At 46.7% G+C, this 24,766-nt stretch overlaps 7 protein-coding genes across 7 annotated transcripts; 5 read left to right on the forward strand and 2 right to left on the reverse strand.

The window, feature by feature from the left end:
- Positions 1-5,108: 5,108 nt before the first annotated feature.
- On the forward strand, positions 5,109-7,162 carry M406DRAFT_343690 (cytochrome P450). Its single transcript, XM_040921903.1, has 5 exons — positions 5,109-5,314; positions 5,386-5,603; positions 5,666-5,945; positions 6,010-6,902; positions 6,960-7,162. The coding sequence occupies exons 1-5, from the start codon at positions 5,116-5,118 to the stop codon at positions 7,017-7,019; spliced, it is 1,650 nt and encodes a 549-aa protein (XP_040780370.1). The 5' UTR covers positions 5,109-5,115; the 3' UTR covers positions 7,020-7,162.
- A 3,905-nt stretch (positions 7,163-11,067) lies between these two features.
- On the reverse strand, positions 11,068-11,986 carry M406DRAFT_58765 (uncharacterized protein; the record flags this gene model as incomplete). The annotated part of the gene is made up of 3 exons (XM_040924609.1): positions 11,068-11,775; positions 11,850-11,872; positions 11,944-11,986. 3 exons carry the CDS (start codon positions 11,984-11,986, stop codon positions 11,068-11,070), a joined length of 774 nt encoding a protein of 257 aa, XP_040780371.1.
- A 2,687-nt stretch (positions 11,987-14,673) lies between these two features.
- M406DRAFT_335314 (Cupredoxin) lies at positions 14,674-17,434 on the reverse strand (the record flags this gene model as incomplete). Its single annotated transcript, XM_040921031.1, has 12 exons — positions 14,674-14,796; positions 14,854-15,510; positions 15,575-15,709; positions 15,765-15,908; positions 15,966-16,096; positions 16,167-16,389; positions 16,460-16,561; positions 16,627-16,666; positions 16,730-16,750; positions 16,804-16,933; positions 17,003-17,067; positions 17,412-17,434. The coding sequence occupies 12 exons, from the start codon at positions 17,432-17,434 to the stop codon at positions 14,674-14,676; spliced, it is 1,794 nt and encodes a 597-aa protein (XP_040780372.1).
- A 1,039-nt stretch (positions 17,435-18,473) lies between these two features.
- M406DRAFT_33703 (uncharacterized protein) lies at positions 18,474-20,423 on the forward strand (the record flags this gene model as incomplete). Its single annotated transcript, XM_040921206.1, has 4 exons — positions 18,474-18,709; positions 18,769-19,476; positions 19,538-20,249; positions 20,304-20,423. The coding sequence occupies 4 exons, from the start codon at positions 18,474-18,476 to the stop codon at positions 20,421-20,423; spliced, it is 1,776 nt and encodes a 591-aa protein (XP_040780373.1).
- Positions 20,424-21,270: 847 nt separating this feature from the next.
- M406DRAFT_32936 (uncharacterized protein) lies at positions 21,271-21,852 on the forward strand (the record flags this gene model as incomplete). The annotated part of the gene is made up of 1 exon (XM_040920418.1): positions 21,271-21,852. A coding segment is annotated over one exon (582 nt), but the record flags the coding sequence as incomplete, so codon positions are not given.
- Positions 21,853-21,874: 22 nt separating this feature from the next.
- On the forward strand, positions 21,875-22,414 carry M406DRAFT_233245 (kinase-like protein; the record flags this gene model as incomplete). Its single annotated transcript, XM_040915936.1, has 1 exon — positions 21,875-22,414. A coding segment is annotated over one exon (540 nt), but the record flags the coding sequence as incomplete, so codon positions are not given.
- Positions 22,415-23,781: 1,367 nt separating this feature from the next.
- Positions 23,782-24,387, forward strand: M406DRAFT_245551 (uncharacterized protein; the record flags this gene model as incomplete). The annotated part of the gene is made up of 1 exon (XM_040916341.1): positions 23,782-24,387. One exon carries the CDS (start codon positions 23,782-23,784, stop codon positions 24,385-24,387), a length of 606 nt encoding a protein of 201 aa, XP_040780376.1.
- Positions 24,388-24,766: the final 379 nt, after the last annotated feature.

Raw genomic sequence — 24,766 nt, forward strand, 5'->3', positions numbered from 1 at the left:
GCTAGGGATGGGGTAGGGCTAGGGCTAGGGTTGCTCTCTCGTTGCCTAGCCAACCTGTACCCCACGAACTTTCTTGTTACCCCCATGAGCTAAAAGCTCCTTTCTCCCAGGCTCAGAGCCGTACTATCTCGCACAGGCTTAGCTCTACATGGTGAGTGTTCATCCGTTCCTCCTCATTACACGGCTGCTGAGCTATTTCGATAGCTGCCAAGCTATGCGCTTATTAGCCCTGGGGCGCGGGTATACAGCTGTTTCGAGAACAACGATCCTCGCTGCAGCGGTCGTGGGTGCAGCAGTTCCTTTCACAATGGGCATGGAGTGGCTGAACGCAAATAAAGCTGCAGCGGAAAGGAGACAAAAGACAACAACTACATTACAGCATCAACAGACGGACACGCAGGAACCCGATACCGCTGTTAAAGTAGAGACAGCATGCTAAAAAGTCGAATCAAGAAACGTCCTTACAAAAATCCATGAGAGGGCAAGTTCATACAAGCTACATCATGATACATTCCACAGATGTTCCTGGATAGACGAGGATTCAATTGCTTACGTAGCGTGGTTCATTTGAATGTTTAGATCAATCTCTCTACGATGATGAGTTTTTCAAACCTAGGCACAATACCTCTCGCTATAGCGCATCATCAATAATGCAGGGTCAGGAGAAAATCAAGACCAAGGAAGAGGTTATATTCAGTTTTTGGGGCGTGGCGTCACGGATTCTCGCATGAACTCTTCATCAAGAACACAAAATAGCCCTGAAAGCTTTAAGTCTTACACTCAAGGTTTGCAACTGCTGCTCTGAGATAAGTCAACTTGTATTGACTGTCACTGCAGGTTGTATTGTGGCAAATCATACCCACGAATGTGCTTTGCAGTGAAGCTGTCATACGTTTGGGGGCTAATTTTAGGTAGTTGGGGGCTTGTTGTCGAATTGCTTATCTTTGATAGGGTACAACTTGCGAAATCTTTTTGGTTTTTTAATTCTTCCACTTGCTCAGAGGAGACTCGAGATGCGTCGCAATCAGGCTGTAACATGATGTGCATCCCGCCGAATGTGAATGCTCGTCAGCTTCCTTTCCCGGCCCTTGCACTGGACAGGGATGTACTATAGTACTGTGTATCAGAGTGAGGCTGCAAGCAGACACTGTGCGAACAGACTAGTTTCATACCTTCGTCTGATAGAGCATAGAAGGGTAGCATCAGGCACGGTGTGCACGCATAGTACTTTTTGAGTAGCTTTCAGATGCAAGCAGATAAATAGCACACCGCGGTAGCTCTGTTACCACCTTCCAATGCGTGGCGCCACATACATCTGACATTGTAGTTAGCCACTCCGCTGATGAACAAATCCTTCCTATTTAGCAAATCAGGACTTTCATCAGCCGGCCCCACCCAGATTTGAGTCTATCTTAATCATTCTATCTATACAAGTACTGTAACAAGTAGCTGCTGGCTCCTCTTCTAAACTCAAGATGCAGGTTGGTGTTCTACTAATGCAGTTGGTTCGGATTGGTCTCCGTGCTATTTAAATAAACTTGGTCTACACTCAAGTTAAACTAGATCAGCCCGTCATGAGTGTCCACATTTAATTCAGTCTAATCTAAGAGCGCAGGAAGCTTGGGGCAGACTGTAATCAAGAGACTGACTCCTTCCCATCAGAAGCAAGTCATGTTCGTTCTGCAAACCTTTGGGAATTTTCGCAGCCTTCCGAAGCAAAGACCAGCTTTATACTTAAAGACAGCAATTCCTTTGAGAGACCTTGAAAATATTTCTAGCCAAGCACTAATGTGATTTAGATCATTGGACAACACGATTCCTTGCACTCCCATAGCCGTGGTTCATGTACTGGAAGATCCCTCCTTAACTAAGTCGCGTCAAACGCGAAACCGAGGAGACGTGCAGTGGTGGTATCACAGTGATGTGTTCTCATCGCTCGACCTAGACAAGTTCTCAAAGAGCCATCTGCTATCTTCCATCTACGCTGAGACTCTCCGGCTCCATGTTTCAGTATCTATACCAATCAATTTCAGGCATGATGATCTCATCTTGGGCTAATGGCGCATTCTCCAGTCCAGTTACGGACTGATCTCTGCTGGAATCTGCTATAAAAACAGAGATACGTGGAACAACAAAGATGGTAACCACCAATTAAATCCTTCTGGGCAACTCGGTTTATTTTCGATCCTACAGATCCCCTCAGCAGTCACGTCCGAATTGTAGCGATGCGGAGAGATTGCGGGTTGGTCTCGGGAGTAACGAAGACAGAAGAGAAAAGAATGTGCCCTATTTTACTACCGAAGGCCTTGAAGGGTCTTGGATTCCGTACCGTGCTAAGCTTTACAGTCAAACTCACTCATACCATGGACTGGTTTTAACCAAGCAGATAGCTGGGCGCTAACGTTGGTTCTCACCAGGAGAACAAAATATTTGTCCAGGCCGTTTCTTGGCCAAAAGCGTCATACTGACAACAATGGCCCTTATCGTGACTGGATTTGATGTTGAGCTTCGGACCAACAGCGGTCCCATCGTCATGGACAAAGACAGCTTCGGCTTTGGTACAGACATTCCGAGTTTCCTGATTCCTTTTCGTATCAGGAGGAGAAAGTTAGACTAGAGTCCGCAGGTAATATTATTGTAATGTCTTTAAATATCTTCAGAGGGAGAGTGCAAGTTTTCCAATCCACGAGCTGACCAAGTTTTCTACTAGCAGAGCAAGAGTTCAATCATTTCAAATACGGATAACAGAAGGAAAGTGAGACCCAATGACTACACACACAAGACTATGGTGTTAGTCTTGAAGGGGCTTTTGTTATGAGATGGTGCTGTCAGAGCAGAATGATACTAACATTCCGGTTTGACTGGACATGTCTACGCTGTCCCACCTAAATAAAGCTCTGTTCATATTCGCATAATAAGATTGATTTTCCACCCCGTACCCCTCGCCCTCTTTTAATCCTATATATGCTGGTGGGCAACCGTTGACTTAATTAATCACACATTGCGCCAGCCCCTTGTTATTGTACGAGAATTTGTAGGCTTGCTAGCACCAAAAGCCTGACTGTTCTCCTCTTCCTTATCATCCTCGTCCTCCCTTCTCTCTGCTCATTCTTCATGGCTGGGTAGTCCATTTGGCGATATAGGCAATCCACGGCCGTATTTATTGAGGTAGATCACGCTAAGCTTGAGGGATACTATCAAGGCTGCTGCTGCTTTGGCATATCAGTAGCTCCTTTTAAATATATGGCATAACGCAGCTTACATATGACAAGACCAAACGGTACTCAAACCCAAAAGTAGGGCGAGTTAAATAGGTCCGAAAACATGGTGTAGGCAGTAGTACCCAGATTGAACGCGCCAAAAAACGATAGGGGGCCCTCGTCTGCGGATTTCTTGTTGTGAACGCCCAGTTCCAAACTAATCTTTAATAGAAAAAATAGATATATAAACAACAAAAGGCTGCCTGGAAATAAAAGGATAATGGCGTAAACAGGATGTCTTGGACGGGGATGTGCGTCGAAGGTTCAGATTGAGACACCTGGCCAGATACGGTTGGTTTTAACTGGCCTTGTCCCAATGTCATCCGCCCGTGACAGTGTCCTGTGTGGCCCCCAACGATGCGCGGGTGAGTAGTATTATCTTGTTAGCACGTCCTGGAATGGCTCAAATCGCCGATGGGTAGCCGTAATGCAACCGCATCGTTGTAGGTAGGAGGTCCTGATACTTTTTGTAGCGTAGTCAGCATCCGTAATTTGTACATAGCCAGCAAAAAGTATACTACTGGGACAGCGGCTGCTGCCCGCCTTTCCACCTCAGCTGCCTACATGGGAGCTGCGGGTAACACATTCAACACGCTATAAGTTAAAGGGGGTAACCTCCGGCCACACCAACTTCCGGCCACCCCGGCCCGCCTCACCACCCACCCACATATATATTGTTTTATATACATTCCTCATCCTACACCTACTACGATGCAATCCTCTTCATCAGTAGGTAATTCGATACTGTTCTCTTCATATAGACTATCTTCATCTCTATCAGCCGCTTTTTGAGCTCTCTGTATATTCTTAATATCTGCAAATCTCGAGTTCGGGTTCAAATCAATCTTTCTTCTTTTAGTAGGCTTTTTGGCTTCTATTTGCCTTTCTAGAATCTTATTTCTTTCCAGAGCTTTTACAAACTCGAGATCTTTCTTATTAAACGCTTTTTGTATCTTTCTTAAGAGTATATTGTTGTGGTAGCCAGGGTGGTAGTCCGTGGAACATTGAGTGCAGTGGATCGAGAGTCCTCATACATATAAAGGATACCACCCACTTTTCAAATTCTTTAGCTATAAGCAACAATCAAGCATCCTTTTCTCTTCTTTTCGATTTTGAACCCCTTGGACAGGTCTAAGACAGATTTTTCACCCTGTTCTTGTGCCCGTGTGGCCTTAGTTTGCTGTCCTCATCTGTACAGGCATGCTTGGGTTGCACGAGCCCTTGCCCATTGCTTCGGTGGCTGTTCGTTCCTTTTCTCGAAGGCGACAGTGCCCTAATTCTGGTTCAATATCTACTTCCTTCTCAGCATTTAAGAGTTCTTTCTAATCTTGAGAATTCGTTAAGCAAAGTACTTAAGCTCTGAATAGCTTGATAGAAGCTCCAAAGGTTTCTGAATGCAAATCCATTGAGCTAATTTCCTCTCCTAGCTAACAGAAAGCTTTTGCTTATATTAATAGACTATTAAATGCAATTCTCCTTCTGCTAAGCAGTTCTAAAGAGTAGCTTGTAGTATATCCTACTGTTTCGAGGCTTGTTGCTGAAATACACCCTTTCTAACAACCTCGAGAGCCTGAGCTAGCTTAAATTCGGTATAGCGCTTCATGATATACGTATAAAGGTCCTGTAAAGATATGAAGTTGATTAGAGTAAAATTGGTTGAAAAAAGATATTGAAAAAAGAGGTGGCTGGAGAGGCCGGGGGGTCAGCCGGGGTGGCCGGAGGTTACCCCCTTTAATTTAAATGCTTGTTCCCTTAGTTCCAGGCTCTAGAGCAGTACTTATTTCCATGCCTTCCCAGACAGAATCCTCGTCCATTTGGTTTTCTTTCTTTTTCTTTTTCAAGTGGTCGGTTGAAAATGGCACACTTGGTGAGCCCCACCCAGGTTATTGCCGTCACCGCGGTGCTTATCGCAACGACCTTTCTCTACACCAGATTGTACCACAGGCGTTTCAAGCAGAATGCCCACCTCCCACAACTCCCGTCTTCTCTTTTCTGGGGTCACCTCGCAGTTTTTAATGACTTCATCAAGCGAGGCTCTCAGGACCGCCATCCAGGCTAGTCATTCTTCTGGATCAGACAAGCAATGAGAAGAGAGCAGCAGAGTCACTAACGCTGCGAATAACAGATGCTGTTTTTGCTGAGATGCACGAAGCTCTAGGGAAGCCCGACATATTCCTAGTAGACAACTGGCCTGTTGTTCCCCCGATGGCCATAGTTGCTAGCCACGAAGTTGCAGAACAGGTGTCGCATCCTTCCAAGCTCTTCCAGTATAGCGCACCGAAATCTTCATCCCTGGACCCCATCATCAGCCTGATCGGGCCCAAGTCCATTTTGCGCAAACAGGCAAGGCCGAACGAACCTTATCCAAGTTGGCTATGACATGGTGACATACTAATGTGTTCCAGAATGAGGAATGGAAGGAAGTCCGCAGGAGGTTCAATCCGGGATTTGCGCCCCAGCACTTGATGAGTCTGTTGCCCGTTATTGTCGCGAAATGCAAGCGTTATATCGAAATCCTAGACCATTATGCCCGCAGCGGAGCTCCATTCCCGCTCGATCAGCCTACGACAAACCTGACTTTTGATATTATTGGAGCGGTAACTATGGGTGAGGACATGAACGCACAGCACCTGGACACCACTCTCCAGGGACAGCTTATCATTATGGTCAAGAAGCTATTGAAGAGTAAGTCTAAAATCCCCCAGTCTGTAGCGCTAAATACTGGTAATTAATGCGAATACCTCAAAAGCATATGCAGATGATAAGCTCCAGCTGCCATGGTGGCTTGCACCCCGGCTTTGGGTGAAGCGACACCGCCTCGGACTTCGCATCTCGCAGGACCTGAGGCCCATTGTGCGTCGCAACTTTGAAGAGATGAAATCTGTGAATGGTGGCGAGGCTTCGAACAGCAGGTCCCGAAGCGTGCTGGCACTCAGTTTGATAGATGTCGAGGTTCTCACACCTGAGATTATGGAAGAGACGTGTGACCAGCTCAAGACATTCCTCTTCGCAGGGCACGACACCACCAGCACCACGATCATCTGGAGTATCTATGAGCTCTTGCGGACACCGCGTGCTCTCGATGCCGTCAACAGCGAGCTAGATCGACTCTTTGGGCCAAGAGATGCTGATGCTAGTGGGAACATTATCCGTGAGAAGCTTCTGGGGCCTGGAGGCCAGGAGCTTGTTCACCGCATGATGTACATTTCAGCTGTCATCAAGGAAGTTCTGAGACTGCATCCCCCAGCGGGCTCTATCCGCACGTCGTATCCCGGCACAGGATTCGTAGTGTCCACTAAACAAGGGGAGTACAACCTTGACGGTGACTGGATCTACCTCAACCACAATATCATGGGTCGCGACCGTGCCGTATTTGGAGATACGGCTGACGATTTTGTTCCCGAGCGTTGGCTTGATGACAGTCCTGCGTGCCCGGCCAGCGCCTGGAGGCCGTTCGAGAGGGGACCGAGGAACTGCATCGGGCAGGAGCTGGCAAACATTGAAGCGCGTGTCATCCTTGCCATGCTCACTCGCCGATATGAGTTTTCCAAGGTCGGTCTGGGTGAGTTTGCCTTAGGCCAGGACGGTCAGCCGTTGTTAGATAACAAGGGTCGCCGCAAGGTCAAATCTGAGCTGTATTCTGTAAGTGATACTTGTCCATGCCCATACTGAGATCTCGACTAATATAAACATTGCAAGACGATCCAAATTAGCGGCAAGCCAGTGGATGCGATGATGATGAAAGTGAAGTTATATTGAGGTTATAAGTCGAAGGCGGGGGTTTTGGGCCGGGGTAGTTTTGGGCCACCCTGGCCACCCTCATCAAATACACACACCCATATATATATATACTGTTTATCTATTCTATTCACTTACTACGATGCAATCCTTCTTATCAGTAGGTAATTCGATATCGCTCTCTTCATTCAGACTATTCTCGTGGCAATTGACTGCGTTTTGAGCTCTCTGTATATCCTCAATCCCTGCAAACTTCGAATTTGGGTCCATATCAACCTTTCTTCTTTTGCTAGACCTCAGAGCTTCAATCTGCTTTTTCAATGCTTTATTTTCCTCCAATGCCTTAGCAAACTCGAGGTCCCTCTCCTCCTGAGCTTTTTTATCTTTCTGAATAGCATACAGCGGCCTGGTTCTGTTCGAAGTTGTTGCTGATTCTCTAGCAGCTGATAGTACAGCTGTTTAGCTTTTTGAGGAGTTGAAAAGAGGACTGGCTAGCTTGAGAAGGCTTTTGGGGAAAGATGAGGTGCTGTTGATTGTGCTGAGCTTGAATTGGACTGGATCTGATAGCTTGGTTGACTGTTCTCGAGAAGAAGAGGGCTTAGGAGGGCTTTTGAGGGTCTGAGAGGCTATAGACCAGTTGCTTTCCATCCAGATCTGATATTCTGGCTTGAAAGGCCTTCCAGTCGAGCCAGACGATAGTTCCTGAGGAACAACTGCTTGCCTGCGATAGTTGAATTCCTCCATTGGCTCATATTGCTGATTTTCTTTCTGTATGCTCGTTTGAGAGATGAAAAGATCCCTAGATCAAGGGGTTGAAGAACATGAGAAGTATGAGGAGGCAAGTAAATAAGCAGTATGTTGTTTTGGAAGCAAAGCCAGTTTTATAGCTGCCATGGACATCCAGGATCAACAGTCTGGCTTCTGAGGAGTCTGCTGGCTGGCTGTGAGGGATGAAGATCTTTTTCAGCCATTCAAGTGCTATTTCATTGTTTATCCATCCAGTTTGAGTAGCTGTGAACTGCCAGCCCTCAAAAAGCTTCAAATCAAGAGGAAACCACTGTTGTTATACTGTTTAGCTCTTGAAAATTACCAGAGGGAAGAAGTAGGCACCTGTAGCAGAGATACACTCGAGAAAAGAGATCCAAGCCTTTGAACCAGGGTCTTTTTTTTGAATTGAACGCAAAGAAGAGCCTCCGAGAACTAATTCATTCGTTCCTTAGCCCTCTATAAGGCCAGCTTCATCCATATCCCATCTATTAGCTAGCTTAATAGCTTGGATGTAAGGAAGGTTGAAAAGATGAAACCAAGGCTGTATTACCTCTGTTGTAGCTCCATTCATTCGCTCAGAAGCAATGCGGCGAGTCTTCCTAACCTGTATCTCTGGATTTCTCTTCAAAAAAGCCTGAGTCCATTGTACTCCGAGGGCCTGAGAGTCTCCCTGAACCTCGAGAATCTGCTGAGCAAAGTATTTGAGTTCTGAATGGCTTGGTGGAATCCCCAGGCTTTCTTGAATCAGGATCCATTCAGCCAGTCTTCTTTCCTGATCAATAGAGAGCCTTTTCTGGTTTTCGTGGGCTGTTTTATGCGATTCTCCTCCTTCTAGGCGAGCCTGAAGAGTACTCCTTGGAATACCCCATTCCCTCGAGGCTTGCCGCTGAGACTTGCCTTTTCTGACAGCCTCAACAGCCTGGGCTAGTTCAAACTCGCAATAGGGCTTCATAATAGTTAGATAAAGGTTTGTTGGAAAGATGAAGTTGTTTGGATTAAAATTGGTTGAGTAATAGCTATCAAACTAAAGGGGGTTGAAGAGGCGGTAAGGGTGGCCAGGGTGGCCCAAAACTACCCCGGCCCAAAAGCCCCCCCCTTCGACTTATATCAGGGAGCCCAGTACGTAATACCACTGGAGAATTTGATCTATAGTTCCTAGAAAATGGAAAGATTGTGTACTGGATGATTTGTGATTGTGCATATGTAATAAGTCAAAGCACTCCCTTGTTGGCACCCCCCCTTATTAGCACCTCTGAACAGCTATATCACCCATCTATATATATATTGTTTTATATACATTTCACTTCCTATTCACCTACCACGATGCAGTCCTCCTCATCAGTAGATAATTCGATATCGCTCTCTTCATCCTGACTATCAACATTCCTATTGACTGCATTTTGAGCTCTCTGTATATCTTCAATATCCGCAAACCTCGAATTTGGGCTTGTATCTACCTTTCTTCTTTGAGTTAGCCTTGTAGCCTCAGCCTGCTTTTCCAGTATCTCGTTCTTCTCCAGAGCTCTTGCTAGTTTGAAGTTCCTCTCGTTGAATGCTTTTTGTATCTTCCTAAACAGTACTGAAAGTTGCTGCTAATTCTTCTGTAGCTGGTGGTATAGGTTTTTAGCCTTGCAAGGAGTTGAAAAGATGACTAGTAGGCTTGAGGAAGCTTTCTGGGTAAGCTGAGGTGCTGTTGATGCTTTTGAACTTGAATTCGCTCTAGCCTGAGTGTGCTGAGGAGTGCTAGCAAGGAGAAGAGAGCTCAAGAGTAGCTTGGAGGATCTTACAGGCTATAAATCAGAAGCTTTCCATCCTAATCTGATATTCTGATTAGAAAGACCTTCCAAACGAGCCTTGCAATAGTTCTCGAGGAATAAATGCTTTTCTAGCACTGTTGAATCCCCTTACTAGCTCGTATAACTAACTCTTCGTTTGTATGCTCTCTTGAGAGATGAGAAGACTTTTAGATCAAGAGATTGAAGTATGTGAGAAATATGAGGAGAAAGATAAATCAACAGGATATTATTTTGATAGCATTGATATATAAACTCATCAGTTGTATAGCTGCTATAGCTATTCAGAACTAATAGTTTAGCTTCTGAGGAGTCTGCTGGCTTGCTGCCAGAGATGAAGATCTTTTCCAGCTATTCAAATGCTATAGCATTATCAGTCCAGCTATTTCTCATAGATGTAAACTGCTAGCTCTTGAAAGAGTTTAAGAAAAGAGGAAACTACTATTATTAAACTATATTCCCTTTGAAAATTACCAGAGGAAGAAGATAAGCGCCTGTAGCAGAGATATACTCGAGAAAAGAAGTTCAGAATCTCGATCCAGGCTCTTTTCAATGAATTGAATATAAAGAAGAGCTACTAAGAACTAATCCATTCTCTCCTTAGCCCTCAACTATCCCAGCCTCATCCATATTCCATCGATTAGCTAGCTTAATAGCTTAAACTTGAGAAAGATTAAAAAGATGAAACCAAGGCTATATTATCTCTATTGTAGCTCTATTGATCTGTTCAGAGGCAATCTGTTGATTCTTTCGAATGTGTATCTCTGGATTTCTCTTCAAAAAGCTCTCAGTCCATCTCTTTCCTAGCTCTTGAGAATCTTTTTAAACCTCAAGAATCCTCTGAGCAAAGTGCTTGAGTTCGGAGTAGCTAGATAGGAGCTCTAAGCTTTCCTGGACGAGGATTCATTCAGCTATCTGCTTTTCTTGAGTAAAAAAAAGTCTTTGCTAGTATTGATAGGCTGTTTGATGCGATTCTCTTCCTGCTAGATGTTGTTGAAGAGTAGATCTTAGTATGCTGTACTCGCGTAAGGCCTGTTTCTGTAACAAGCTCTTTCCGATAGCCTCGATGGCCTGGGCAAGCTCAAATTCGGTATACGGCTTCTTTTTAGGCATATCGAGGTTCTGTGAAGAGATGAAGTCATTTGAATAAGAATTGGTTGAGAAAACTTTGTAAAAGTAAAGGTGGTGGAAATGGCGGTGTGGCTGTTCAGGGGTGCTAATAAGGGGGGGTGCCAACAAGGGGGTGCTTTGACTTATTATCAAGCGACGAGAAATTTGTGGTAAGATGAACACTGCTAAAACGTCACTTCTAATTTCCAACAGCGAGAAAATCCTGTATTCTAAGAATATCAGAGAGCTTTGGAAGCCATTGCTCCATAACCGGGCGGGAGAAAAACCCTGGCGAGACCGAGGTTGGCTGCGAAACAAGGGCCAAGGAGGGTTGGGAACATGACGGTCGCCAGAGACACGGCCGGGACGAGCGAACTAGGGCACCATGACTAGGACTCTCACTGCTTTGCAGCTGTATCCTTCCCAGCAGCAATCTTCTTCTCGTACTCCGTGAAAGTCTCGATGCCCTTAGGCACGCCATTCCACTGCAGACCCTGCTCATCCATCAAACGTGCACGAATGTCCATTGCGTGCTTCCAGGATGGAAGAGCAATCATCCGCTCGTGCCAAGTTCGGACATGCGGAACGCCTTCGAAAACCTCATCCCATGACTGGTTCAACACTTCATCCAAACGAAAGTTCCATGGCACAAAGGCCATATCAGCAAACGTCATCTTATTGCCTACAAGCCACTGCGCATGAACAGGCTTAGCAGACAATACAATCTCTAACACGCCAAGTACCCGCTTGATTTCATTGGCATAGCGCTCAATAACAGAAGGAATTTTCTCGGGCCATAAATGCTGAAAAACACCGCACTGGCCATAGTAAGGACCCTGGCCGCTCATCTGAAAGTGAAGGAATTGGTTGCACAAGTGCTTCTCTTTGGTGGTTGTGTAAGTCAAGCGCTTTTCTGTATCGTACTCTTCGATCAGGTATTGGTAAATAGCGCCTGACTCCCACAATGTGAGGTCAGTGTTTGGGTCCTCGATTGCCGGCACTCGACCGTTGGGGTTGACATCGATGAAGGGTTTCTTCTTGACATCATCAAAGCGGAACGATTTGATGTCGTAGTTCAGCCCGAGTTCCTCGAAGAGGAAGACGGCCTATGTTTCAATGTCAGCATAAACATCGCTGAGGGACGTATAAATCGCATGAAATATTTCCATGTCTAGCGTACCTTCCATGGGTTGGGGCCAGGAGCTGTGAGTCAAATTAGCACAGTGGTCTGTATATAAAGGTCATCATCGGTTCGAGCCGGGTAAGCAACCTACGAGTAATCCACAGGCGTATGGGCTTCGGAGGGTTGGTGGCCATGGGGAGAGGTCGCAAAAATGAATTGCAGTCTTGGGTACGTTCGGGTAGGAGGAAAACACAACAATGGTATGCCCTTCTCGTTCAAAAGATGTCAGCTGGCTTGCCACAGATATATCTTTATGACTGCCGCAATGTTGTAACGCTGTAAGCGGATCGACGGTGAAGTGAATGATATGGAAGCTGTAAGACTCAACACAACCAACGGAACCTGATGTGGGAAAGTGATTTCTGACCTCGCACCAGATGGCAGTTGGTGGGCTTTTTGTTGCCTATAATAGACTAACAAAAAGTACTGTGCATTAGCATGATTCTGGGGAACCTTGTACATAGTAGAGACGCAAGGCTGGAGGCTAGGACTGCTGCACCTCTTGTTGAGTTCCTTTGGAGGATCTAAATGCTTGTCACAAATGACCGTCGCCCAGGTACTATCGTAATCTGTGTCATTATTCCCGCGGCCCCGCTCAGGGTACCAGGTAGAGTTAGCACATGCACGCTTTGACGCTGTAGGCTATCAAAAGCCCTTCTAGCCCCTGTCCCCTTGTTTGAGGTCACATCCAGCGGCAACCTTTGCCTTTGTTCACGTCGCGGTGTTCGCTTATAATCAATGCAGCGCAGAAACAACGGCGACGAGCGATACAGCATCAATATTGGCACAGATACCTGTTACGTGTAGTGCGGATCTTCTTTTCGAGGTTCTCTGATCGCTGGCGTGTTTATCTCCAGGGCCGCAATTCCATCGCGAAATATCAGAGTCCGAGATGTCGACGACAGTAGCCATTCCATAAGCGATGGATGGGATGGAGGTTACAGCGAGGAACAACCAAGTTGTATGCAGGATGAACACGCGTTGGTGATGAGCGCAGATAAATACTGCCAGTGGTGTCATGTGACCCTGAGGACAGAAGTAAGTTCCACAACAGGAACTTGAGCTTGACTTAATTTTGTCTCTTCAACCTTCCTAAATCGCCCGGCAACCATGGACGACTCATTGCATGAGCAGGCTGCCGCCTTACTGGCTTCGCTGGCAGCATGGTGCTCAGTTGGCCAGAATTTTGGGTGCATGTCACCATCTATCTACGACACGGCTTGGCTGTCCATGTCGAGGAAACTCGAATGCTCCCAGGCTGATGGCGACCGTGACTATTTACCGAATGGTTTGAATTCGTGTTGGCACAAGCAGAAGCCATGTGGGGTTTGGAAGTTCTACGCTACTCTATTTGACAGCATCATCAACACAGCCACAGCTGTGCTCTCTATGAGAAAGAACCTGCAGTTACAGCCGGATCACAAAGATTGGTTGCTCAGGAGCCACAAAGGCTAGGAGGCCTTAACGCGCATGCTAGGCGAGTGGGACATGCAGCCAACTGATCAGGTTGGCTTCGAGATCCTCATGAAAACACTTTTGAGGCTTCTGGAGCTCGAGGGAGTGACCATGTGCTTGCCTCAGCTCGAAGCTTTACAATGTATCCGTAATGTTAAAGTGGAGAGACTCCCACCCGCCACGTTGTACCGAGCTGCTTCCATGCTTCATCATTCCCTTGAAGCCTTTATTGGCCACATTGACTTCGATCGTGTCGGCCCATGGCTAGAGCCGAATGGCTCAAAGATAGGGTCGCCAGCGTTAGCCATCGTCTTCCGCTTACTCAAGCTGTTCCATATATATCTAACTGCTGCAGAGATACGGTCGCGTACCTGATGCACTGTTCACAATGAGACTACAGAGCCGAAGCATACATCAGGATAGTTTTGACCGAGATAACTCACACGAGTCTGGGAGCGCCAGCTGCCTGGCCAACTACGATGTTCGAAATAACTTGGGTGAGTCATTCATCATAAGACTACGCCGAAAGTTCTCACTTCAACTGACAATGGACCGGTCAGACTATCAGCACACTCGCTTCTGCTGGGATCCTGGTGAATGGCCTTGAAACACTGGAGCTGGGTGGCTTCCTGAAGAGGCAGTATGAGGCTCAGTGTGGGCTCCTTGGATTTGATATGACAAGTTCTCTTATCTTGGGCCTTTGACGCATAGCTAAAGCTTTCTGTCAAATCGCCGTATATGTTTACGGATCTTGGTGATACGGCCAAAACACTGGAGGTCTTGCATTATTTGGGCTTCAAATGCAGTACAGAAAGCCTCATTCAGACCCACGAGTCAAGTGAGCACTTTTGTCACCTAACCTGGGGAGCCAAATCCCAGCCTCAGTACTAACTGCAATGCTCTCATTGCTCTCTTGCTCCGCGAGGACCGCAATCAGCATCTTCCCCAGATTGCCAAAACAGTTAGTTCCCTGATTAACGAAGTCTTCGGAAGCTAGGTTAGGAAAAATGGGTAAGTTGTATCTCTAGCCTTATCTTTCAAGAAAATGAGACTAATAATGACGTTCGAGCACTTGAGCGAACTGTACTGGACGATGTATCTCCTGCGCGCCTTTGACCTGCTGTTCAGCAACTATGCAGTCGCCCGAAGAGCCTTAAACCTTGCTCCTATATGGTCCGCAGCATGCATGAAATGTTGTTGAGAGAAAGAAGAAGGACGCACATTGTATGGAGATATTAAACAAATAACTACATCAAGAATATAACAGAAAAGAGAGAAAGACAACAAGTAAAACGCTAGGTACACAGCAAGTCATTCACAGAAGCTATGAAGCAAACCCTAGCCAATGTATGGAAATCATAGTTTTTTACCCAAATACTCCATCATTCTTTGGCTCAAAGTTGACATGCGGGCGGTTAACAGCTGAGTCAGGAAAGTTGGCTGGGTCATCAGGCAGAATACCCTCTATGATAGGTACTGACATGCCCAGCTAGTAGAGACATTATATTAGCTTCAGATCACAAGTGTAAGTATGATATGGTCTTACCGCAAAGTATCGAAGCTTAGCTGCATGAATCATATTTGCAGCTTTGGCTCTTACTTTGAATCGCAGAATGCTCCAGCCAAGCGCGGGCAAGTCATGAGTTGTTACAAGACCTGGGTTGTGTAAATTGAGCAAATCAATCATGTTTTCCCCTTCTGCCAGTGCTTTTTCTACACTGTTATACGGAAATCTCGCATGATCTTTAGCTCCAATGAGCCAGGCTGGTTCGCCATGCTTGTACAGAGGAACTGTATCATTCAGCTGATTTTCAATAATCAGATCAACAACAGAGCCCATAGGAAGCCGGTCAATCACTGGCTTTTCTGGAGACTCTTCCGAGTTATTGAAATTGTAAAAAAGCAATGGTTTCAAGGAGGAACGAAATAGCTGCCAGGGCTTTTCATTGAGGAAGTACTCCGTTATATGAGGCTCCGTCTGAGAAGGCTGGGAACCGGCTGCAAGTCGGAAGGTATAATGCGCGGACGCATCGTGGGACGGTTTGGCTTTAGGTGGCGGGAATTCGGGATATGGAGAGAGAAACTGGCCATCAAGTGTCTCGCAACCTTCTCTTGTCGAACCATCTGTAAGCACGCAGACTTTATCAGGCGATGCAGGCTGCGGAAGCTTCATTGGTTCTCCTAATAAAGGGTGCCGGCCGGTCTGAGTGATTGTCAATCTTCGTGTTATTCGTTTCAGATCCGAGACTTCAGAGCTCAAAATATACCGGGTATCTTAGGATTGAATACGCCTCCAGGTTCTGCAGCTGACTCGTCGAGGAAATGCGTATAGCATAGTCGTCAGCCTCGGCATTCAACTTCACAAGAACAGTAATCCGGCCAGCGCTAGGAACATAAACCGCCTGCAATGGAAAGCGTCAATAATGCACGGTGAGTGTGACATCAGAGTCAGCTCACATCTGATTCGCGAGGAAAGACGAAGCCGCCGTTATTTGCGACAACGATCATCTTATGGTTGTCAATGGATATAACGACCGAATGTTCAAAGCCGATGTTGATCAGATTCATCATGATGTAGGGTCTGCCTTTCGTCTCAATAACCTAAAGCAGTTGTTAGCATGCTGTCCTATGTCACACAAAGTCGCATATATTAACTACCTCATAGTCAGCCTTGCTGGGTGTGCAAGATTCTTGCGGTAGGCCGGGCGGCTGGATGCAACCTATCTCGTCAAGGTCTTGGCCATTGAGCTTCTCGAAACCAGGTTGGCGACAGTGAACACGACCCTTTCCTGTTCCAAGACACCTCATATTAGTGATCTTGCGACTTGTATTGAATGTTCGTGCAATACTTGGACTTGCCATTGACAAGGATCGAATCGTAGCAATAGAATTCGGATCCTTCAGCCCGCATACGCAGCAACTTCCAACCAGTGTCACGGTGTTGATGGTTTTTGATAGCAAGATGTCGGACTTCCTTCTCAGCCTCCATAATCGCGCGCAGCTCAATTTCGTCATTGGAGATTAGTCGATACGGCCGCGGTCGTGACGGGCTAGGAGCTACGTAAACCATGCCATAAAGCCCCTGATTCATCGGTAGTCAGCCAGTAGATCAAGTAGAACATGTCGGACTCGGACAGACTGCAACAACTTACATCGGCCGAGGCCGCTGTCGTATGGTCGATGTACCAGTTGAGGCCCCAAGAGCCCGCCGTGTCGATGATACTTGTGTAATTGCCGCGAGGTAGTATGGGGAACTGAGACACATCATATTAGTACTAGTTGTTGGACGGTATTTGAGGCGAGGTGAGTGTTGACAAACTTGCGAGAGGCCAGCGGTACCATCGTTCCAGCCACCAGTTCTGTAGAGGCAGTTATTAGCAACAGTACAATACTGAGACCATCTTCTAAGGTATCTGCCGAACCCTTTATACCCGATGCCAGACCTATGATCATCGTCAGCGTGCGATATGAGAGGATTTCTCAGCGATTAACTCACCAATGAATTGATGACTGCGCGTAGATATCGCTCTTTACCGCTAATTCAACAAGGTCGCCCTCCTCGGCGTACAGTGTAGGGCAAGGCGATTGCCCATTGCAGACGAACATAACTCTCCATCGACCGCCATCTGGCCAGGGTGTTAGTGAACCCAGGTCCCGTGAAAGGGAGAGGAAGAACACCATGGTTTGATACTTACCTGGGTTCATCCAACGGACTCCTGACTGAATGTTGTATTTCCGGATGAACTTTTGTTCTGTGTTACTGGAATGGTGGCTCGAAACACTAAACAGCAAGTTATGGGGGTTTTTCCCGTGCCAGAACTCGCCCAAAGCGACAAGACACAGAGATGCTAAGCAAATAGTCCAAATCAACCGCCACTTATTCCCTTCCAATCCTTTGGCAGCCAAATGGAATAGCGCCGATTCTCTCAGCTGAACTTTCGACTTCATATCCTCGTTTGTTACAGGTGTTGATCTTGAAGTGTGATGTGCATCGAGCAATAGAAAAGCTTTTTGGAAGAGTAAATTTGTTGGTCTATCCAGAAATTGAGAGACTCTTCTTCTTCTCTTCTCTCTTATACCACCCTCTGATATCAGTTTACCCACCAGTTGGCTGGGGTGAATTTCATGGTTTGTTTGCCTCCTAAAACTCATCTGCCGATGCGCACATTGTACATCGAGTCAGTTGCCATAGCCCCCTGGCGAAGCCCCTGTCAGGTCAAGGTTGAATATAAATTTCCCCTCAAAGTATGAATTCAGAAATTTACTTGCGCTTTTCACGCAAATTCTCAACCCTATTGTATACATGCGAAATGCCCATAGGCCCCGGTGGGGTCAGGCACCTTCGATCTTGCATCACTTTGCCACCTGGCTGTTTTCCCCTTCTGTTTTTGCTCTTCTGTAAATCCTGCAGTGCCTCAATGAGGGTTTTCCATGTGTTGATATATGAAATGCCAAGAAACAACCAAACTTATATACACTTGCTACGCTACTTATTCAAGTCTAATTCAACCAAATGTCAAAGTTTATTTCCCCAACTAATAGAACAGAACTGTTTAGGAGAAAGAGCGAAAAGGTTCAGCTTGAGTATCTACGTCACTGGCACAGACCACATAGCTAATGAGTGGCACGTGTGCTGGCAATCCTAGCTCTGTTCAAGCGGTCCAAGTCCAAGAATGTCGCTATCGCCAGCAATCTCTTGGCTGCTTGATCGCCACAACACCTCCCCTGAACTTTTCATCAGGCCGCGAGCTATGTAACTCTGTAACTTTTTAATAATACTCGCTTACCGAGTTGATCAGCCTTGCTTGAGCCTATCGTGATTTATCTCTGTGAATTTAATTATTCCAAGGTTAAGAAAGGTTATACACTCTATGTAGGAAAACTTAGGTAGCTATTTACAGAGAGCCGAGTTACCGGGTCGATTAGTCTTGCTCCCGGAGCACATGGTTTGTTTATCTGAATTTGACGGTCCCAAGGTTGGGAGCAAGTCTGGCATCCACGTGGCAAAGCTTGGGCAGCCACTCTAGAAACTAAGAAAAAGGGAGCTGCTGCTACTGACTCACAACCTCAGAGACGAATGAATAATTTCATGTCAGCCGCCGGTAGTCACTGGTCTATTGACGAATGCTTCTCTCTTCTGTTCTTCGAAGTGCGTGACAAATCATCATGGCAGCTCTTGCGCGATGTGCAGCTTTACTTGGCCTCCTCGGCTCTGGCCTGGCGATCCAGACGAGGCGATACAATTTTACGATCACCAATCGGTGGAGCGCTGGAGACGGACATGGCAGGCCCGTCTTTGCAATCAACGGTCAAAGTCCGGGCCCTTTGATCGAAGCCAAAGAGGGCGATGAAATAGAGGTGTTTCTCGATAATCAGTTGGCATTCGAGACGTCCATGCATTGGTGAGCTATTTAGTCCAAAAACGCCTCCACCGTTATTCTATTTACTGATTGAGAACAAGGCATGGAATTTATCAGATCGACAGGCCTTGGAATGATGGAGTACCCGGCGTGACTCAGTATTCTATTCAATCTCGCGACAACTACACCTACCGCTTTACGGTTCAGGAGCAATACGGAAGCTACTTTTATCACGGGCATTTTGGACCTGCATTCGCAGATGGCATGCGGGGCCCGATCTGGATTGCTCCTGCGGCATGGAGGCCGAGACCATACGAACTCATTTCTCCTTGGCCACAAGACATTGAGAGCATGAAGCTTGCTGAGAAGGAGCCCCATCATGTAGTTATCAGCGACTGGAACGCCGAACCCATGGATATCCTCCTGATCATGTATCGTGACACCGGAATTGTTCCTTGGTGTAGCAACTCAATTGTTCTAAACGGCAAGAGCAGGACATTTTGTCATTCGCCAGAGTTACTTGAGTCGGTTGGGGGCCCTGGCAGAGATTCCCTTGGCTGTCTCTCTCAGCCTGGTCAGGAAGAGTTCACTAACCAGCAGACCTGCGATGAGACCTTTACTGATCTTGAGGTGGTTGAAGGCAAGATTGGCCAGGAGTGGATGTGGATCAACTTTATTCACTCTGGTGCACATCACGAGCTGCAAATCAGTGTGGATGAGCACGAGTTCTACGTGGTTGCTGCTGATGGGGAATTTGTACATCCGCAAAAGGTCCACGCCGCGAATTGTAACCTCGGCGAGCGCATTAGGTGAGCTGTCCCAGACAGAACCATCAAGAATCATACGGACCAGTATCTAACATGGTTATAGCATTTTGATTCACCTGGACCAAAAGCCGGGTGACTACGCTATTCGGGTCACCTCGCTCCGACGAGAGCAGATAATTCAGGGGTTGGGCATACTGCGATACCCTGGCCAAAGCTCCGCAAGCAAGTCATATGTTCCCAAAACGAGACCCTGGGTCCATCTCAACGGCACTCTGATCTCGCCATTGTCGGTAGCAATGGATGAGACAAGACTCGCTCCTTATCCTGCACGGCCACCTCCCGCGAAGGCGGATAACACGCTCAAGTTCTTCATTAACATGACCAGCCCCAGCAGCTGGGGTTTGAATATTGGCCCGCACCAGGCATTCCGTCAACAACTGCCGCCCTTACTATGGGAAGATATGTCACGCGGTGAGACGACATATGGCAATAAGAGCCAAGGCAACACACTACATAATGGTACTGTTGTGGATATCATTTTTGAGAATGGTGCCAATGTCACCTCGCAACATCCCTTCCACAAGCACAACAACAAAGCTTTTATCATTGGCACTGGTAATGGTGGCTTTCCATGGTCCACGGTTGAAGATGCCATCCAAGAGGGTGACGTGGCAATGCGCTTCAATCTAGTTGATCCTCCCAATCGCGATGGTTGTAGATTGGGTAATAATACTGGAGACTGGACTGTCATCAGATACGAGATCTCCTTCCCGGCAGCAAGTATGCTACACTGCCATATGATTCACCATTTTGCGGTAAGCAATACGGATCTCTTCGAGACGCTGATTAGAAGAGCTAAATGTCAACAGGCTGGACAACAAGTTGTGCTGCTGGAGGGGGTCGAGTCTATGAGAAAAATCCCTGCGGAGATGAAAGATCGAGTGCATGCGGATTTCCAGCCGCCTCTAAGGTACGGGCCGTTAGACTAGCCAGTTATTAGTCGCTTCCAGAGGAAGATCTTGTTCAGAAACGAAACAGTTGACAAGGGAATAGACCCGCCTAGCACGCACTCTATCTATACATAAGATCACTATCCCCTCATCAGTTCCTCAGATTAGAATAATTGAATGCTCAAAGGCTTCCAGCCTATACACCTAATACTGTGCTATTTCCATGCTCAACAGATCTTACCATAGATGAGGGAACAAGTGGGACAAACAATTCAATTTCCAGAATGTATCACGAGAGCGTCAAGCTCTTGCTTTGAATCTAGGGAATAAGCAGGTCGGTTTCAGGATCATTTACTTGCCTCTTTCATGTTCAACCGTTTATTCTCCGCCCGACCGATCATGCTTCAATACCAGGAGATACAGGATGAGGCCATTAGTCATCCGGCCCCAACCAATGTCGCTCAGCATACAAGAAAGGGGGAAGCTGGGTAATCGCATGACAGATAGCTGCCACCTTCGCACTCCATTCTTGCCCTACAGCCTCACCAACAAATCTTGTACAGCCTGATTTCTTGCGTGAATGCGCTCTGCATTGCGGACTTAAAGCTGCTAACTTCTTATCTCTTTGGACCTCCTTCCTTTGCAGCCTGTTGATCCTCTTTTTTTTTCTTTCAATTTTTTTCAATTGCTTATTGCACTAATCTGTCCTTCGTTGAGCTCTTCGAAGATGGCCCCAAAGCTGGACTTTGATCTTGAGCGGGACGTGCCCGGAGTTGACAGACAAAGTTCTGCTTATCACCGGTGGTAAACATCCATCTCTTTTACATACTCCTCCGTTAATCTGGGTAGTGATATATTTATCATATTCTTATGAACAAGAAAAAACGGCCTCGGCGCTGCGACGGCCAAGATGTTGGCCAGCCGCAAGCCTGCCAAGATCTACATCACGGGGCGTAAGGAGTCTGCCGCAGAGCAGACCATCGCAGAAGGCAAGGCCGCCGGCTGCACCGGCGAGTTTATCCGCTGTGACCACACTGACCTAGCATCCGTGAAGGAAGCTGCGGACATCATCCTGGCCAAAGAATCACGTCTCGATGTGCTCATGGTGAATGCCGGTATCATGGCTCTTCCGCCAGGCCTCACAAGCGACGGCTACGAGCTTCACTTCGGCATTAACCACGTTGCACACGCCCTTCTAATCCGCAAGCTGCTCCCCCTGATGCAGAAGACAAGCAGAGAGCACGGCAAGGCTCGCATCATCCCCATCTCGAGTCTGGCGATTTTGCTCGCGCCACGGAGTCATGGCATTGTCTTTGACGACCTCAAGATAACCCAGGCGTATTGGATCCTTGGGAACTGGCAACGTTATGCGCAGAGCAAGCTTGCCAATCTCCTGTATGGACAGGAGCTGGCCACGCGATACCCCGAGATCACTACACTGGTGGTTGATCCTTGTCATCCCCGCTGATACCTTTAAGTTGGGTGACGAATATTTAACAGATCAGATATGCGTCATCGACATGGGCGAATCTTTCCAAATTTCGTCGCCTCCTGAGGACCTGGGCATCCCTGAGAACTACTTACCGCCCGAGTTCCTGTTAGATGAGGAGATAGCTATCGGTCCGGCCTGCGACATATGGGCACTCGGGTGCACATTGTTCGAAATCCGGGAACAGATTCCACTCTTCTACATGATTTTCGACAAGGATGAACTGCTGGCAGAGATGGTTCGTTTTTTCGGCAAACCACCGCAGATGTGGTGGGATAAGTGGCAGGCGCGACATAACTTCTTTGATGAGCAGGGGACATGGCTTCAGAATCAAAGTGATCAAGAGGAGTGGTCACTGGAAGTGGCATTAAGCAAGCCTTTGGAGGTTTTCCAGCCGGGCGGAAGTCTCACCGGGACAGCAAAGAAGACTTTGATTATGTCTAAGGTGGAGCAGGAACTAATGGCGGATATTTTATATAAGCTGTTTTGCTACGATCCTGAAAAGCGTCTCAGAGTTGAGGAGATTGTGGCTCATAAGTGGTTTGAAATGTAGACTGGATTTGCTAAGATTCCTATTTATGAAGAACTTCGGTCAGACCCCTTTTTCACCATCCGGGCTAATGCAGCTCCTGGGCAATAGTTCACAATCCGAGCTGCAACTTCCAAATACCCGGTTCGGGTGGCAAACCCAGCGTCTCAACGAATCACGATCAGAGGTGAAGATGGATACTACCTTTATATCTGCGTTTCGAAACGGATTTAGGGTGCTATAGAGCCTTGTAATCCCTCGCAAACCTAATGTTCTACTAGGATCCGAGGTCTCTTGCAAGCTTTTTCTTTCTTGCGTGTCTGGAAGCTCTTGTAAGTTCAATATAAGCCATACTTCCTTGCATTGCATTTATTATTCCAATATAAATCAATACATAGATAAGTGTCAGCAAAACACTATTTTATTATTATGCCTTCAGAATTTACAGAGAATAAAGCTAGGTATGAAATTTCATTAGACAAGAAAAATTGAGGAGCTTGTGTTGTGTGCTGCAGCTGCGTGCGTCGGACGGCTGAAGAGATTGGTGGCAGAGAACCATGATTAATGAGGAGGATTCATAGATCATCAGCGAAGGGCGTGTATCATGAGCTATGTATTCATCATTTTATCACTGTCGCTATAGCTATGTTTCATATCTTGGTTTAGACTGAAGTATGGAAGCTAGTCACACCACTCATGCATAAGTATATATGTTTGTTCTGTAGAAGTCCAAAGCATAATGATCTTATGATAAGCGAATGTTCTGGCTAAGTTCTGGAGTTGCCATTCTGGTCATGCTCATTAGCATGCTATACAGTGCCGATTACAAAGGATCGTAGGGCATGCTTGGGATCTGACCAACGTCTCTCGTCGGATCCCTCTATCTCATTTGTTCGACTCCACGGTCTCGATCAAGATTCATTTATACAAACAAGCATGCGCACACTGTGTTTCAGCTGCGATAGCAGAGACTGCGTCCCAGGCAACCGACGAGCGCATGCATCAATGTCTGGCTCTATTATCAAAGTACTCATCATCAAAGTATTCCTGGTGTGCTCTACTGCATAATCATCGCCTGACTGTTAACAGGAGGGAAACGGCATGATAGGGTGTACGAATCCACACTAGGTGATGTTGTTGAATTTGGATGAAAAAAGGTCGATCGCTATCCTCTTCACGCGCGTATGGATGCAGGGCACCAAGCATGGGTGGTCACTAACAATTTCTAGAGGCGCGCGACTACTGTACCGCGGTCAGCGGCACCCACCTCTAGTCAGAATCAAAACACAGATTCACGCGTCAAGTCGCGCCACGAGTTTCACACATTCGATCATTTCTTACCTCCACCACCTTTTTGAGAGAGACAGCCACTTGATAAAATGTCGAGCCATAGAGAGAGTTCAGATCTCCCGCTTTCTTCTCAATCCCATTTCGCCAAATTCGAAGATTTCACGCCCAACGATGACGCGTCGTTCGACCAGGAATTTGCTCGCCTCGCATCATCCCAGAACTGGATCCCCGGATCCCAGCAGTACACCCAAGAGCGCACGATTGCGATTCGCGAGGAATTGAAGTTCCATTACTTTCCGCAGGCAGTGGACAAGACGAATAAAAATATCAATAAAAAGGATAAACTCGATGGATATCAAAGCCTATGTCGTGAGGTTGGCATACCCCCACACAGCTCTATCACGAAATGCAAGAAGGAATTGAAGAACACGCTTGTCAATATTGTGGATTTTATCGACTCTCGACGTGTGGGCAAGGGGGTCAAGGTATGGCAGGATTTCAACGCATTCTGCGAATATACGCGTGAGGACGAGCATAGGATTGATGTACATGAGGCGAAAAAAGACGGAGGCTACCTAGCATCTCTGCTGCAGCGTCTCCCTAGCCTAGGGCGGCGGGGAGCAAAAGCTGGGAAGAGTAGATCTGGCCCCAGAGTTGTCATTTCAGGGCGGGTGGCAAGGAAGCGCCAGCATTGAATTATTGTATTGCGCTTGAGCGTGCATTTCTCTAGCTCACAGTAATAATTATCATTTATTACTTTGTTTGTTAGCAAATCAAATTGTAAGCCTCTCAGTCGGCTTGCTTAGCGCTCCATACTTTCCCTAGCTGAAATTCATAAGGGCTAAATTGTCTATGCTGGTTAGTCGTGATAGACGGTTTAAACCTCGCCCAGACTTTTTCAACTTCAATGCTTGTCCCTACTCTGCTCTGCATCCTTATGCTTTCCCACGCGAGCTTATTTACCTAGCATGATAGCCGCGGTTTTCATGTTTAACATTGACAAATGGACTGAAATCAGCAATGACGAACTTTGAAGAGCCTATCGACATATTTGACATGCTCATACCACTAGAA

Source organism: Cryphonectria parasitica (genome assembly GCF_011745365.1).
Source record: "Cryphonectria parasitica EP155 unplaced genomic scaffold M406scaffold_1, whole genome shotgun sequence".
Classification (NCBI taxonomy): Eukaryota; Fungi; Ascomycota; class Sordariomycetes; order Diaporthales; family Cryphonectriaceae; genus Cryphonectria; species Cryphonectria parasitica.

Coding starts and splice junctions, on each gene's coding strand:
- M406DRAFT_343690 (XM_040921903.1), top strand. CDS start 5,116: ATGGCACACTTGGTGAGCCCCACCCAGGTTATTGCCGTCACCGCGGTG. Junction 5,604..5,665: donor AGTCCATTTTGCGCAAACAG/GCAAGGCCGAAC, acceptor AATGTGTTCCAG/AATGAGGAATGGAAGGAAGT. Junction 5,946..6,009: donor GGTCAAGAAGCTATTGAAGA/GTAAGTCTAAAA, acceptor ATACCTCAAAAG/CATATGCAGATGATAAGCTC.